The sequence below is a fragment of the Podarcis cretensis genome, assembly GCF_951804945.1.
Source record: "Podarcis cretensis genome assembly, chromosome: 9".
NCBI classification, from domain to species: domain Eukaryota; kingdom Metazoa; phylum Chordata; class Lepidosauria; order Squamata; family Lacertidae; genus Podarcis; species Podarcis cretensis.
In genome coordinates, this window is record NC_137178.1 from 37,181,215 (window position 1) to 37,196,822 (window position 15,608).

Below are 15,608 nucleotides of genomic sequence, written 5' to 3' on the forward strand. Positions count from 1 at the left end.
TAAATACCAAAGATTGAAGTTCTTATTGCTAAATTGACATTAAGCAGGAAGAAAACCTAGTTTATAATGTGATATTGGGTATTCAGTGTCATAGATGTCAGTCTACAGAATAATGATTGTTGCCAGCAGGCAGCTTGGTATGCAATTCTGAATATAAAATATGACTTTTTAATGCAATTTAAACACTGTATAGAAGGCTAACCAGCTTATATGAGTTCCCCACATTAATAATAAGAAAAATATACATCTTTCTTTAGTACAATATGCACCATTCCCGTCCAATCTAATTTTTTAAAAACAAGCTTAATTTTTTTTATTTTTAATTAAGACTTCTCTCTGCTTTGGACTCCCAGCAACTTACAATGTATAACCAACAGGCTATCGCTTGAATCACACTGTCCTATCCCAGCTTCTGTGGGAATGCAATATCACCATGGGGCAGACACTCATGAACCCGTTGTTCATGGGGAAATACTTGTTGGGGAGTGAGGCAGAAGCCTTACTCTGCTGGTTACAAGTGATGGGTTGCTGCCTTGGAGAACTAGGCAAAAGAAAGGGTAAGGACCAAGTGTTCCTTTGGTATTGAGCTTCAGGTTAAGACTGCTGCTTTGTAGCTCTTGTCAGCCACTCTATTACAGTTGTACCTTGGAAGTCGAACGGAATCCGTTCCGGAAATCCGTTTGACTTCCAAAACATTCAAAAACCAAATTGCGGCTTCTGATTGGCTGCAGGAAGCTCCTGCAGCCAATCAGAAGCCGTGGAAGCCCCATTGGACATTTGGGTTCCAAAAGAACGTTTACGTTTGCAAACCGGAACAATCACTTCCGAGTTTGCGGCGTTCGGGGGCCTAAACGTACGAGTTCCAGGGCATTTGACAACAAAGCTACGAATAGTTTTCATTTCGTATCTTTTCTTCTTTCTAGGTGTAGCTATTCTGTGTTGAGCAGCTAGTTTGGGAACTCTGAAGCAGGGGTGGCTAACCAGTTGTTGTTGCACTCCCAAATCCTATCATCCCCAGTTGGCCTAGCCAGTGGTCAGAGATGATGGGAGATGTAGCCTATCAGCACCTGAAGGGCAAGTGGTCGGTGATTAGAACTGCTAATGCGTGTTTATGGGCACATTCCAAAATAAAAATAAAAATCTGGAAGGAAGGAATATGTCACGATTTTAAAAATTACGTTTAGCATCCATTTTAGAGGATACCAATCACTCTTCGTCAAATGTTGTTGAGTAAAACATTTTCTCCCAGAAAGTGAAGAATGCCTAAAAAGAAGACTGGCGCTCGCAAGAAGGCCGAGAGCCGTAAAGAACGGGAGAAGCAGATAAGGGCTTCAAGAGGCAACATTGATTTGGCTAAACATCCCTGCAATGCTTCCATGGTAAATATTGAGATGTATTTCTGATAATGGCTTTAAAATTCCTTCTTCTCCTCTCCCAGTGTCAAGGAGAGGAGGGTGAGATTGACAGCGCTTTATCAGACTGAAACGAGCAGAACTAGATCCTAAGCATATAACCTTGAGATTTTGTAAAAGACACCGGATGTTATAAATCTTCTTAAACAATGAAATAGTTCCCGTTGCACACACAGAGAGAGTGAAATTCTTCTTCAGCTCTTCTTCAAGTTGTCTGGTTTTCGCAAAGGAAGGGGGAGGGCAGGGGGAGGGTAGCGGCAAGTACAAATAAGAGCTGGTTATTGATCCAGGGCAAAGCTTTTGGAGCCCTTCTGGCGATACCAGAAGGACTTTACGTATACAAACACATGGGTATACTCCACCTGCAGCACTGACTGTTGCACCTTCATTGTGTGTTTGTATTTACACGGGGCACTCAAAGTGGGGAAAGGACCAACGAACTGTGTGGCAAGTGAATTCACAAGTTTATAAACTCTGAGTTTAAAGGGGAACTCCTGTAAAACAAGCTCTCTTTCTCTTACAGGAATGTGATAAATGTCAAAGGTAAATGCGCATTCAGTATTTCCTTTATATGTAACATTTTTGGCACCATTTTAAATGGACTTCATTCATTTATTTGTTTCACCCTTTTTTTATTCTGACAGACGGCAGAAAAATAGAGCTTTTTGCTACTTTTGTAGCTCTGTCCAGAAGCTGCCCATTTGCGCACAGTGCGGTAAGTCTTTCTCTTAATTCTGTGTTCCTACAATTGGTCTGTGCTTAGAATTTTATTTTTGCATTGTGGCCTGATTATACAAATTTAGCCATATTTTGACTCTGTTGGTGCCAGATGTGGCTGGATTTCAGTTTCCATCATCCCTGACCATTGGCCACGCTGGCTGGAGCTGGTGGGAGTAGCGGCTCCAGCAATATCTGGAGGGACACAGGTTATTCACCCTCAAACGCGACAGGAAAGTTACCTTATTTGGGCTCCTTCTGGGGCTGAAAACATTAGCTGCTTTTAATTGTTCAGTCTAAACTATCGGCACCTTTAACCATGCAGCAAATTATTTTTAATAAAGCAGTTGTAAAAACTGCAGATGAAAGGGTGCATCTTCAGAAGAGGCAATCTCTCTAGTGCAGGAATGTGGAACCTGCAGTCCTCCAGATGTTTCTGGACTCTGGAACCGTTGTCCCTCCAGACTTCCAATTCCCATCAGCCCCAGCAAGCGAGGTCAATTTTCAATTATGCAGCACTATCTGGAAGGCAACAGGTTCCCCACCCCCCATCCATGATGAATAAAGAATGTCTCTTCTAAGATGGTGAACTATCTGAAAAAATAAATTATTTGGTTGTATCCAATAAGACTGTCGTATTAGTGCAAAGACTACGGTCTGCACAACAGGACTTCTTCTTTTTGCTCCACCAAATCTGCTCCAGAGGGTTGAGAGAAACCCACGAAAAATTGGTGAGTTGCAAGCCAGTGGTGGAGGGGAGAAGAGGGAGTGAAAAAGTCTGGTCACATAGCCAGAAGTCCTTACAACATGGTGTTGCTGGATCCAACTCTTTGTTTTGATCAGATGTGTATTGATTTGAGCAATTTAAAATACCACAGTTTGCTCAGATCCCTTGTATGATAGTCATGATAGTCCTTACTCTCACTTTTCCCCCCTTAGCTTGAAACACTTGTAAACACTGAAAGAGACAAATGCTATGGCTTTTTATGGCGCTTTAGTGTTGCTGAGCACTCGTGTGTGTGTGTGTGTGTGTGTGTGTGTGTGTAATATTTCTTTTCTCTCTGTAATAGGCAAAACAAAATGCATGATGAAATCTTCAGACTGTGTCATAAAACATGCTGGTGTGTACAGCACTGGGCTTTCTATGGTGGTATGTATCTGGAAACAATACATCAGTTTTAGAATATGTGATAAGTGCAACTAAAGTTTGAAGAGATTACTTGCCCAACTGTGCTGATGGCTCTTTTCTTGTTACCCAGTGGTGCAGCTCAGTAATTTTCAATCCTGGAGTGGTAGTCTTACCACACAGAGGGAGTTGTGAAGCTCACATTAATAATAATAATAATAATAAAATAATAAAAATAACATTGCTCTTCCACAGCCTTCCTGACTCCCCTGCAATTCTATGCATTACAATGGTTTCTACATTCCTGTTATATTGGAGCAAAAAGCCAAAATAGTTTGCCAACCCTGGTAAATAAAAAGCAAACAAACTCAAAAGCATGCACAGTTTCACATTTTAAACTCATAGCACCATCGTGATCTTTGGTTCTTCTATCTTGAAGGTAAACACATGTATTTTGGAATAAGCATTAAAAAAAAATTATTCAAATTAGCAACCAGAACCTTCTGAATCCTGGCTATAAAATGTTTTTTAAAAATAAGACAGGATGCTGATTTGGGAGTCTGTGTGCCCCTGCCCTCCATCGCCTTCTGTTGCCCGGGTGGTCATTTGGAGGCCCCTCGACTGCAGAGCCCTGGATTTCAGTGTTGAGGTTCAGCCACTGTTACCTGTTTGGACTGCAGGAAAATGCAGGAATGGTAACATTTGCACAGATCATTGTGCATGCTTAAGCCCTTTTCAAATTAATAGGCACGACCATGCCTATCTGTAAGGCAGCTTGCAACCAAAGTCATGAATATCCCAGTCTTGGACTTCAGAGTCACACGTTTCAAAAGAGATAACACATTGCTTCCATGAAAGGTAACAATTGAGCCTGGAATCATGGGAAGGTTAACTAGTAACTCAAGACAAAAAACACTATTAGCCCATATATAGAGGAGAGGAAAACAAGATTATGCATTTTTAAAATACCGTATTTACTCAAATCTAATGTTCACCTTTTTTTGGCCAAATTACGACACGAAAATTAAGGTCTGCGTTAGATTCGATGGGACATTTACATTTGCCAGCAACTCCTTTTTTTGGTTTCAAGGTTCTGAAAATTGAGGTGCGATGGTGCATTGGACTCGAGTAAATACGGTATTTCTTTTGAAGTTTGACTTCTTTGTTTCTGCGTGTTCTATGCTGTCACGAGCAAACTGCATAGTGCAAATCCTTTTGCAAATAAGCAAAGCTTCCCTGAATACATTGCCTGGTATGAACATAATGGGCAGCTCTGTTGTTGTCCACATGCATGGCTCCCTGGATGAGACAACGCAGCAAGAGCCAATTCATGGGGGTGGAGGGAGTAGCCAGTGGAACGCAGGCTGCTTGCATACTTTGGAACATCTTGTCCGGGTCTGTCGCGTTCCTTAGCGAGGACTTCCGAGCAATTCTGGTTGCTGAGAGTAGCGTGTGGGATTAAAAAAGAAAACACAGAAAGAAAATCAATGGGATTCAATTTCATGTAATGTACTTTAGGAATGGGCACTTAGCAGTCTTGCAAAAAAAAAAAGAGCCCTGAGAATATGGAATGCATTTGGGAGATGGATGGCAGCGCTGAGCAAAATTGCCTTCCACCGCTTCAGAATGACTCCCTCCTGCTGCCGCTGCCTGGAATGCATGCCCAGTCCTTGCTTGTTCAGCAGAGCTGGTGCTTATATAGAGGTCTGCCAAAGTCCATAGTAATGTGTGGGTTCTTCTTTTGCAGGGGGCCATATGTGATTTCTGTGAAGCTTGGGTTTGCCATGGCAGGAAATGCCTTAGCACCCATGCTTGTATCTGTCCTCTGGCCGACGCAGAGTGCATTGAATGTGAAAGAGGTGTCTGGGATCACGGTGAGTTGTTCACCAGTTAGAGGGGTGTGTTCTCTTGTTTCACTTGCATTTGGAAAGCTGACCAATTACCAAAGGAAGGTGGCTACAGGGCTAGTTTCCTTGCCGTAGCAAGTCTTTATGAATTGAAAACAACTTCACTAGAAGTAGAGAATCCTAAAATTGGAGGAGAGGCAGACCCCTTCACATATCCCTTTTCAGATGACACATGCAAGAAAACTATTACTCGTTCTATGTGTAGGAATTGAGGATGTGTGTTAAGGTTGTACTTGGGGTAGACTTGTTGAAACTGGTAGGCTTAAGTGCCTGTGACTTAGCTGGCTATCCCTTGGGAGTATTTGCACAGGCTGTTTGGATTGGCTGCAGCTCATGATGCAATTTATCACATGAACTCCCTCCTACTGACACATTGTCTGTCCGAAAGTATATTACACAGGAGGGAAGTTTTCAAACTACCAAGGTAATTTGTGCTACTAGCTATCATTACCAGTAGTCATAAAAGCCTGTGCTAAACCATCAACTCTGCAAAATTACAGTATCCTCTTGGGATGTTGTGCATATCTCTTCCTTTCACACCCCCCTCCACCACTCCAGTTTCAGGAAAAGGTGTTTCACTGGCTTTCTCCTCGTTATCTCAATGGTCTTAACAGTGTACCACCTTAGACTGCAATCCACCAAAAGCAGCAAGACATGTATAGAACTGAACTGTTAGTTTAGGGGTGGGGTGGGTGCAGATGTAGCTGGAATATTTGGTTTAGATGCTGCTGTGCAATAAAATCTCTTTTAATACGGTGGTCTCGTCATTCCGTGACCAAGCCATCTCAACCTAACCAGGAAAATGCGATTAATATTATAAAACATCTTGTTTACACAAATGGCTAGTACCACTGTAATCCACAGTATTTTTCTATCTGGTGCAAGACAGGCCAGGTTTTCTTTCATTCCTAGAATTGATTCATGACATCTGCTTGTTTTTTGATGCTAGGGAGTGTGGGGACTGATTTTGATCCTTTACATTGTGTCTTGCTGAATCTTCTAGGAGGCAGAATATTCAGCTGCTGTTTTTGCCACAATTTTCTTTGCGAAGATGATCAGTTTGAACATCAGGCCAGCTGCCAAGTCCTGGAAGCCGAGACCTTTAAATGTAAGCTATATCCCTGAAAGTCTCCCTTATTAAAGGTGAACCAGCTTTTAACTGCTTCTGCTCATATCCAGATAGTAGTTTGGTAGCGAACTTTAAGCCAGTGCTTTGTGGAATGTAGCAACCTTCCCCCAACCCCATACCATGAGTAAGATGGGTCAGTGTTTTGCAGATGAAGTTGGGTACTGAACAATGCCAGTACAGGGTCTAGTTGTGATGTGTCCCTTTCACAAGCCCAGAGTGTGCACCACTAGGCCCTGTATACCTTAAGGAGTGACCCCACCCCCATCATTTAGCCCAGACCCTGAGATCTGGCTCTGAGGGTCTTCTGGTAGTTCCCGCACTGTGAGAAGTGAAGTTACAGGGAACCAGGCAAAGGGCCTTCTCAGTAGTGGCCACTGCCTTGTGGAACGCCCTCCCACCAGATGTCAAACAGGTAAACCACTACAGATGGCAACCATTTTGAATTGGGGTTCGTAGTGCATATAATAAGCACACCCCACCTCATTACACCTCCATTCTGCCTTCTACCAGGCTGAAAAAGAGCCGCACATCGGTGATTGCATGTCAGTTAGATGCGCCTAAAATGGTCACTGCCTGTATATAACTTTCCAAAGACATCTGAAGGCAGCCCTGTATCAGGAAGTTTTTTATATTTGATGTTTTGCTATGTTTTTATTACGTTGGAAGTCTCCCAGAGTGTCTGGGGCAATCCAGTCAGATGGGCGGGTTATAAGTAATAAATGATTCTTCTTCTTCTTCTTCTTCTTCTTCTTCTTCTTCTTCTTCTTCTTCTTCTTCTTCTTCTTCTTGTTATAAGTAATAAATTGTTGTTGTTGTTTTAGTTCAAGGAGAGCCAGGCTGGTGATCAGCCCTGTGTGTTTAGGCCCTCCTTGCACTAATGCCAGGTTTGTGATGTGCCTGAGTTTTGCAGTTCTCCTCCAGCATTACTGCTTGTAAAGTCCCCCACATTTGTTGTTGTTGTTGTTGTTGTTGTTGTTGTTCAGTCTAGTTATTCTGCTCGTCCTTGTTGTACAAGCTGTTGCTTCCAGTCAAGAGGACTTCCTCTGCTTTCAGGAAGGGAGGAAGAGCAACGTTGGGCCCGAGCTCTGTAGGGACATCGTTAAAAATGTCTGTTCGCTTCTTTTTTCCGGCTGAGGCAGAGTGTTCATTTTCCTTGTACTTTAAAGAGGCGCAGTCATGGAAAGCCTGAGGCTACCCATTGAACTGAATAGTTGACCTTGGCTTAGAAGGCAAAAGGAAAAGAGCAAAGCCATGAAATCTCATTATTCAAGCATGCCTTTTTTATCTTGCCTAATAGGTGTTTCCTGTAATCGACTTGGGCAGCATTCATGTCTCCGTTGTAAGGTAACAGCAAAAGCATTTAGAAAGTAGATGCATCGGGCTCACAGCTCTCATATACATTGAAAGCTGCTGGCGGTTCTTGCCACGTCCTTCTCCACAATGCATCAAAAAACGTCTCCTGATTCCCACCCGCCTCCCCAAAGAAGTTATCTGGGTCCTGTTCCCATCTCTCTTTGATTAATGTAACCTCCATGCTGTGTTCCTAGACACTTGGTGTTCCTTCCCTCCAGTCCTTCTAAACCCCAGTTGCTAAAATTGCCTTCCTTCGCTCATTGTTACAGCCTCAGCACTGCCGCAGCCTTTTCCCTCTGCTGGTTTCCTTTCATTCAAAATGCAAAAACCTTTCATCTTTGCCTGGCTGCCGTCTGCACCAGGCTGCTTCCGCGTGAAGCCGAGATAACATCTCATTACCCTGCACATTTTCTATATATCTGCTAGTATTATCGTTCACGGGGTTCTGATGAATCATTTGCCCCAGGGAAGTGGGCCTTGTGGCCCCTCCCCCCAGACCACTCCCTCTGGTGCACCAGTGCTGTCTGTCACCTGGCTGAAATTGTGTCCTTGGACTGTATTAAAGCCTCTCGTTTGCCTCGATGAAAGATGGAGAATGTGTGCATGTGTGTTTGTAGAAAACTCTTTGAGTTTTGAATGGCTGGCATGCACCCTATTGTACAAAGGTGTGGGACGCATTCCTTGTCCCATTCACTTTTGCTTCTGGTCCTGCCCGCCACTGGCTTGCAGCTGAGTCCAAAGATCCGTAGCCATGACAGAGAAGGGCTTTATGGGGATGAAGAGCACAATTTCAGTTACTCCAACTTCCCCTGCAGTTGCTCACGGCTCTGAACAGGAGCTGGTTGAGTAGATAGGGAAGGGGCACAGCTGTCCTTACAGGCCCTTATTTATGCTGAGTCTTGCATCGCCAGCTAGACTGAAATGTCTCCATCCAGTTGCCCCACTCAAACAAATACTTAAGAGGAACTATTCTTGTTTCCCCCTAATGTCATTAGCCAGCTTTTGTGCAGAAGGCGGGCTGCATATATTTTAGTGAATTAAAAAGATTCAAATGGAGCTTGCTAGATGGTAGTGGTATGTATCCCATCGCCACTCAGCTTGGGCAGTCTGCTGTGTTTCTCCGTGGGGCTTCTTTTCCGATTGCAGTCTGTTCTTTTGTGATGCATTTCCCCTTTTCTTTTATTTATTTTATATAACCTGCAGGCTTGTTTCTGCGATGATCACGCACGGAGTAAGGTTTTCAAACAAGAGAAGGGAAGGGAGCCTCCCTGCCCTAAGTGTGGCCATGAAACGCAACAGACTAAGGACCTGAGCATGTCAAGTAAGTTTCCCTTTGGTAATGGCATTCAGAATTCCCCAGGCACCAGGCATGTTTTGCGACCATGTGGAGATCTCTGGATGCTAGGTTGGCAGCTGACATCTCCACCTGGCTGGCCCCTGTAGCTTTCTTAAGCAGGTAAGCAGAAGAGCTTGTGTATTGCATTATCTCCCACATTTTTCTCCCAAGGAGTACATGGTTTACCTTCCTCCTCAGTTAATCCCTACAACAACCCTGTGAGGTAGATTAAGAGGCTGTGACTGGCCCAAGGTCAACCAGTGAGCTTCATGGCTGAGTGGGGATTTGAACCCTTATCTCCCAGGTCCTGTTCTGACACTCTTAACCACTACACCCCATATGCTTCCTAGAGTACTTCTGCTACGGGGCTGCTATATTAATCATGTCACTTAGAGAAGCTTTTCTTGAAGCTTGATTTTGTTATTATTCTGGATTGTTTTATTTGATGTTTTAATGTGCTGCAAACCGCGCTGAACTTTTGCATTAAAACATAAAGCAGTATATTAATTAATTTCTTCTTTTTTTAAAATTCTTTTTATTAATTTTCACATTAGATCACCAAAAAGAAAAACAAATCAACGGTTACAACAGTTGTAAAAAACCCCAACACACACAAAAAAGAAAACTAAATAAATATCAATACATAACGTATAAACAATGTCGATTTCCATTACGCTTCTTTGTCTTCTCATTTATATCTTTATATCTTTAAGTATTTTAATCATTCTTCTACACATCTATTGACTTCCATCCCTCCCGGTTTCAGGCTTCTTAGTATGAATAGTTTGTTTCTCCTGCAGTTGATAGTTATAATGATTTGCACATCGTAAGATCTATATCAGTCCTGCTATAGTTTTTAGGTTCTTGTAATTCCCTTCAATATAAATCATAAATTTATTCCAGTCATTAATAAACTTTGTATTCTTTTGGTTTCTAATTTTTTGTGTCATTTTTGCAAATTCTACAAATTCGAATAACTTTGTTTGCCAATCACTAATTGGTGGGATACTTTGGCTTTTCCAATTTTGGACAATTAATAATCTAGCGGCAGCTGTAGCATACTGGAATAATGTCTTATCTTCTTTTTTAATTTCGTCCCCAATTATTCCCAGAAGAAAAGCCTCTGGTCTTTTGGGAAATGTATATTTAAATATGTTTTTAACTCTTTGTAAATGTATTCCCAGTATTTCTTCATTTCGTCGCATGTCCACCACATGTGGAAAAAATTACCTTCTTTAGTTTTACACTTCCAGCAAAATTTATTCCCTGTCTTGTACATTTTCCCTAGCTTTGCTGGGGTAATGTACCACCTGTACATCATCTTTTCTAAATTTTCCCTCAGTGTTACACATGCCGTATATTAATTAATTTCAACACCCCACCCCAATGGCACCTAGACATTCCATTGTGGTGACCGTAACCTAGATTAAAGCTGACATTTGGCAATTAGCTTATATACCTGAGTGTTGGACTTTCGGAGGAAGAGAGGGGAACTAGCCCCGTTGTATATCGGTGGGGGGGGGGGTTGTGTGGAGAGAGTCTCTTCCTTTAAATTCCTAGGAGTTTACCTTAGTGAAGACCTAACTTGGATAAACAGTATAACTCAGGTGCTGAAAAAGGCCCAAAGGAGACTCCATTTCCTCTGGGTCTTGCGAAAGAACAATGTTAAACAACAATTGATGACCTCCTTCTACTGGTCCACAATAGAAAGTGTGCTCTCATATTGTATCACAGTGTGGTACGTTGGCTTGACAGCCATGGACAGAAAGTCTTTACAGAGGGTGGTGAACACAGCACTTGATATCATGGGCTGTCCCCTGAGCCCGCTAGATGACATCGCAAAGGATCGTTGCCTTAGGAGAGAGAAAAATTCTCAGGGATGATTCACACTCTGGCCAGCACCTCTTTAATCTTCTACCCTTGGGCAGGAGTTATAGAAGTATAATCTGTCGTACCAACAGGCTAAAAAACAGTTTCTATCCATGGACTGTTAGGCTGCTGAATCGAAAATAATATATGCAACCGACTTTCAAGGTTGGTGTGTTGTGCGACAAGCACACAGAGTGCAATGAGAATGTGTTTTGGGGGGGAGGCTCGGTTAATTTCATTGTACACAGGTTGTACATTGACAATAAAGATATTATGATTATTTATTAGTTATTATTATTCTAACACTAGTAACCATTTCCACCTGCAATTACCCTTATCACCTGCAGCAAACTTCGTACTGGGAAGTCCATGTTCTTCCCTGTTCAAAAGACTTGTCATAAAATCTGGTAGCGTATTTTTGAATTAATGCAACGAGATGAGGATGGTTTCATCTCCGTCACAAAGGGTGTAAACGGCAGAGAAGCCTCTGTGCCTCGTTTCACCAGGAGCACACTGGCTAACCAGAATGATCCTGTAAATGAGGAGGGGGAGAAAAAATTAAAGAAGACAAAGAATGAATGAATGAATGAATGAATGAATGAATGAATGAATGAATGGGTTTCTTACGGATTTGTGATAATGCCTTACCTGCTTCTAGTGTTATTTGACGGTGCAATCATGAGAATTACACATGTGAAAATAGATGTAAGGTAGAGTTGTTGCGGTTTTACCTGAACTATTTAACACCCACCTTCCTTGATGGGAAGTGAAACAAAGACAGGATGTTTTCCTCTCTTTCTGCAGCACGCTCTCTGAGGTTTGGCCGACAGACAGGAGGCGAAGAGGCTGATGGGGCTTCCGGCTATGATGCCTATTGGAAGAACCTTTCGGCTGGCAAAGATGATGATTACGAAGCAGAGGATGACGATGAAGACGAGGAGGAGGAGGAAGGAGGGAGGGATTCGGAAACGGAGGCAACCAGTATGTTTGGTCACTTGAATTTAGGAAGAACCTATGCCAGCGGCTATGCACACTATGAGGAGGCGGATGACTAAGGCTGCTTACGTAAGCACACTTTTAAGAGGCAGTCAGCCCCCTTTAACATAGTGGCCCTTAACTTCCGGGTAAACGTGCTTAGCATCTGGCCATAAGCCCACATTTATGGTGGAGCTAGCATTTGAGAGGAACTCTTTGTGTACTTAGTGAATTTTTATGTGTGGTGGCACTGGAATAACACAGCTAGACTTTTCAAATAGCAAAGCTTACTAGGAATCAAAAGGAATGGAGCAATTTGCAGGAGATCAAGAAAAGATTTGTATGGCTAAAGATATTGGAAGACTTGGAGACTAAAGGGTGTGAGGGTTCACATTAGTTCAGGGAACTTGGAAATGAGGTTGAGACCTAATGCTCTCTCTACAGCATAAGTTGGGAGTGTGGGAAGGCTGAGGTAATTTTTGTTTCCAGGCATTATTCAGAAGCAAAGCTATTTTTCTTGAGTAATTTTGGGGGAGGGTTGTGTCATCATGTTTCATAAATTCATAAGTATTGGTGGCAGTGGGCATCAACTATTTTTATATATTGAAAGCTGTCTCCTAGGTTTTTCATAAATATTGATCTAGCTTGAGCACTTGGGGAAATGCTTGCTACAAGCCATTGTACTCTAAATATAAATTGGAATTAAAGTTACTTTGACATTTTGTGTAAGCAAGACTGATCAATATAGTCTCTTGTAATGCACTACAGGAGAATTGTCAGTTCCTGCCTTTTTGAACGGCCAGACATTAACTGTAGCGCTCGCAGCCACTTGCAGTGTGACCTAAATAAACTTTTGATCTTAGATTTGTCGCCATAAAAATGTCACTGCATCCTCCTTGCCTAATAAAGTCCATCGCTCGCTCTCTTTCATCCTGTATCCTTGTGTTTTGCTGCAGCAGAGGGACGGTGGTGTTGACAGATATATGGTCAGAGAAAAGGGCACGGCCTCCTAAAACAGCCTCCTAAAATCAGTGACATTGTCAGACCTATAGAATAGAACGGTATCCCATCATGCCCTGGGGCCAGCTGCCCACCCTGTGCAGCAGTGACATGGTGCCCCTTCTGGTAAGCCTTTTACCCTTCCAGGGCTCTTGGCCTTCACACTTCCAACAGCCCTGCTCTGTTACTGGTGCTGCCCCACCCCCATGCTACTTTTAAGTCTAGTTTTTATCTACGTTGTGTATGCCCCAGCACCCCTTCTTTTCTCTTCCTCCTTTGCTGTGTTCGCTGTCAGCCACCATCACTCCCACCCAGCTGAAGGGATGTGCTACACCCACTGGAAGTGGCCTGACCAGCTTCTCCCCCTGCCCTTTTCATTTTAACCAGAGGGCTTGGGAAAGTTGGTATTTTATTCGGTACGTATGCCAAGCACCTTATATGAAAATGTGGGGTAAAAATATTTAAATGAAGTAAGATAAGATGAGTAGTGGACACTCCTCCCAACCCAAAACATAAATCTGTTTTTAGCTATTCCTATTTTATCTGTAAGCTGCCTTAAGTCCCAGTCTGGGGAAAAGGTGGGATTTTATTATTAATGATGATGATGATGATGATGATGATGGTAGGACATACACACACACGTCTCTAGCTTATGCACATTGATTACTGGAGAGCTGCAGGTATTTCTTCTAAGGCAGGGGGAACCAATCCACAGAGCATGGTAAAGGATGATGGCCGTTGTACAGTGGTACCTCTGGTTGCGAATGGGACCCGTTCCGGAGCCCCATTCGCAACATGAGCAGAACGCAACCCGCGTCTGCGCATGTGTGGGTCGTGATTTGCCGCTTCTGCGCATGTGCGTGACGTCATTTTGAGCATGTGCACGAGCGGCGAAACCCAGAAGTAACCCTTTCCAGTACTTCCGGGTCGCTGCGGGATGCAACCTGAAAACGCTCAACCTGAAGCAAACGCAACACGAGGTATGACTTTAGTTTCAACAAGATCTGGAGGACGCAGTGTTGGCTACCCCTGCTCCAAAGCCATCCTTACCTTGCCTTTCCTGCAAGGAGCTTTGAGGAGGTGGCATGTTTGGCCAATTAACTTTGTTCACAGGGTTGGGATGAGGCTGGAATTCAACCAGGAAGTTACGTGACCAAGATGGTGTTTGGGCCAGGAGCACCACTGCCTGAGCCTGACAACCTAACCCCCTCCCTGCGCCCCAGACTGCTGCGCAGGATAGGCCATGGCAAGGGTGTGCTTCCCCCCTCTCTGGCTTGCTCAGGAGCGGTGTTAAGGCTCTCACTAGCATCCTCTGGCCATTGCACCTCTTCTCCACTGGAGGTGGGGCTTCCCTCCTCTCCGGAAGAGGAACTGTTTCGCAAGATCTTCGGAGGCTCCCTGTAACACAACTGCCCTTCTATTTCTCACCTCTGAGCTGATGGCAGTTCCCTGACAGGACTGTTTCGGTTTACCAAACCCTATGATCACAACAAAATGCAAGATACCAGCCAAAAAGCTTGGAGGGGAAGGGCCATAGCCAAGCAGGCAAAAGGTTTGATCCCCGATATCTCCAAGTAGGTGTGCTTCTGTCAGACAGTGAAGTTAATACTGGGGCAGACCATTGACTAAGGCAGTTTCTCTCTTTATAAGGTAGAGAATAACAAAGATGTGAACAAGGACTTAGTAATGTTTTTTGGCCATCTCCGTTCTTCCCCAACTAGCTTCTCTGGCAGATAAGTCTTAACCTCTGGTTACTCTTAAAGTAGAACACACCTGACTTGCAATGTAGCCAAACGTGTTATTTTCTTTAACAGCCACTACTGCTCTGCCTTTTAAAACCCAGCAGATCCCCCCTCCCTTTTCTGCAATGTCAAAACACTGGTGGGTTCATCAGGGCAGCTAGTTATCTTCCTATCTGGGACTTTGTGCAAAGAGCCGTGGTTTATAATTCCCTGCTCTAGATTTAAGAGAATATATCAAATAAAGAATGTAAGTGTCCCTAGAACACTAGGTTCTATCCAGAGCAGAGAAACCTAGCTTATGTTGTACTAGGGACACAGGAATACCAAGCCAGTTCATTGGCCCATCTAGCTCAATATTGTTTACACCGGGCATGGCCAAACTTGGCCCTCCAGCTGAGAGGGGAGGTACAAAAAAAGACCACTCCCGGATTCTGCTCGCGATTGAGCCAGACATGAGCCTTGGGGCTCTTCACTGTAAATAGTCTGCACCAAAATAAAGCCTGTAAAACACAGGGCGGAGTCCTGCCTGCTTACTCTCGAGCAACCGCAACAGCACCTGACAAGTCCCAACCAGAAACTTTGTAGCTATCAATTATGTGATTGAATTAGCCTTATAATTAGACTGCTACATAAGAGTTCTACGGCCTGGATCATCCTGTCCTTTTTTCCTGCACTTTGGGTGGATTATGGTACTGAACATGGGAGTGAGTAACAGCTTATGCACTGCACAGGAAGAAGTGATTTGCTGTAAGGAAACACCATGTTACATCACATCCACTTATTTCTAGCTATTGTTTGTTTTCGTTTTTTGAGTTGCTTCGCAAGACGGATTTCCCTATGGGCTTGCTTTGCAAGACGGAAACGTCTTGCAAGTTTGTTTCCTTTGTCTTGCAAGTTTGTTTCCTTTTTCTTAAAACCGTGCATTCACTTCGAGGAGCAACTCATAGCACGTGGTGTAGTAGCCTTTTTTGAGGTTTTTGAAGACTTTGGTCATTTTTGAAGCTTTTCCAAAGTCCATGCTTCGCAAGATGAAAAAATCGCAA

General features: G+C 43.4%; 1 protein-coding gene across 3 annotated transcripts in view; it reads left to right on the forward strand.

The window, feature by feature from the left end:
• Positions 1 to 12,754, forward strand: part of ZNF330 (zinc finger protein 330) — a 35,052-nt gene extending 22,298 nt beyond the window's left edge. For all 3 annotated transcript variants that reach the window (XM_079989507.1, XM_079989508.1, XM_079989506.1), the window contains 9 exons: positions 1,250 to 1,379; positions 1,936 to 1,955; positions 2,057 to 2,127; positions 3,200 to 3,279; positions 5,003 to 5,129; positions 6,166 to 6,270; positions 7,589 to 7,635; positions 8,848 to 8,965; positions 11,654 to 12,754. In XM_079989507.1, coding sequence (XP_079845633.1) covers positions 1,260 to 1,379; positions 1,936 to 1,955; positions 2,057 to 2,127; positions 3,200 to 3,279; positions 5,003 to 5,129; positions 6,166 to 6,270; positions 7,589 to 7,635; positions 8,848 to 8,965; positions 11,654 to 11,904 — 939 coding nt within the window. In that variant the 5' untranslated portion in view covers positions 1,250 to 1,259 and the 3' untranslated portion in view covers positions 11,905 to 12,754. The remainder of the gene's footprint in view (positions 1 to 1,249; positions 1,380 to 1,935; positions 1,956 to 2,056; positions 2,128 to 3,199; positions 3,280 to 5,002; positions 5,130 to 6,165; positions 6,271 to 7,588; positions 7,636 to 8,847; positions 8,966 to 11,653) is intronic.
• Positions 12,755 to 15,608: the final 2,854 nt, after the last annotated feature.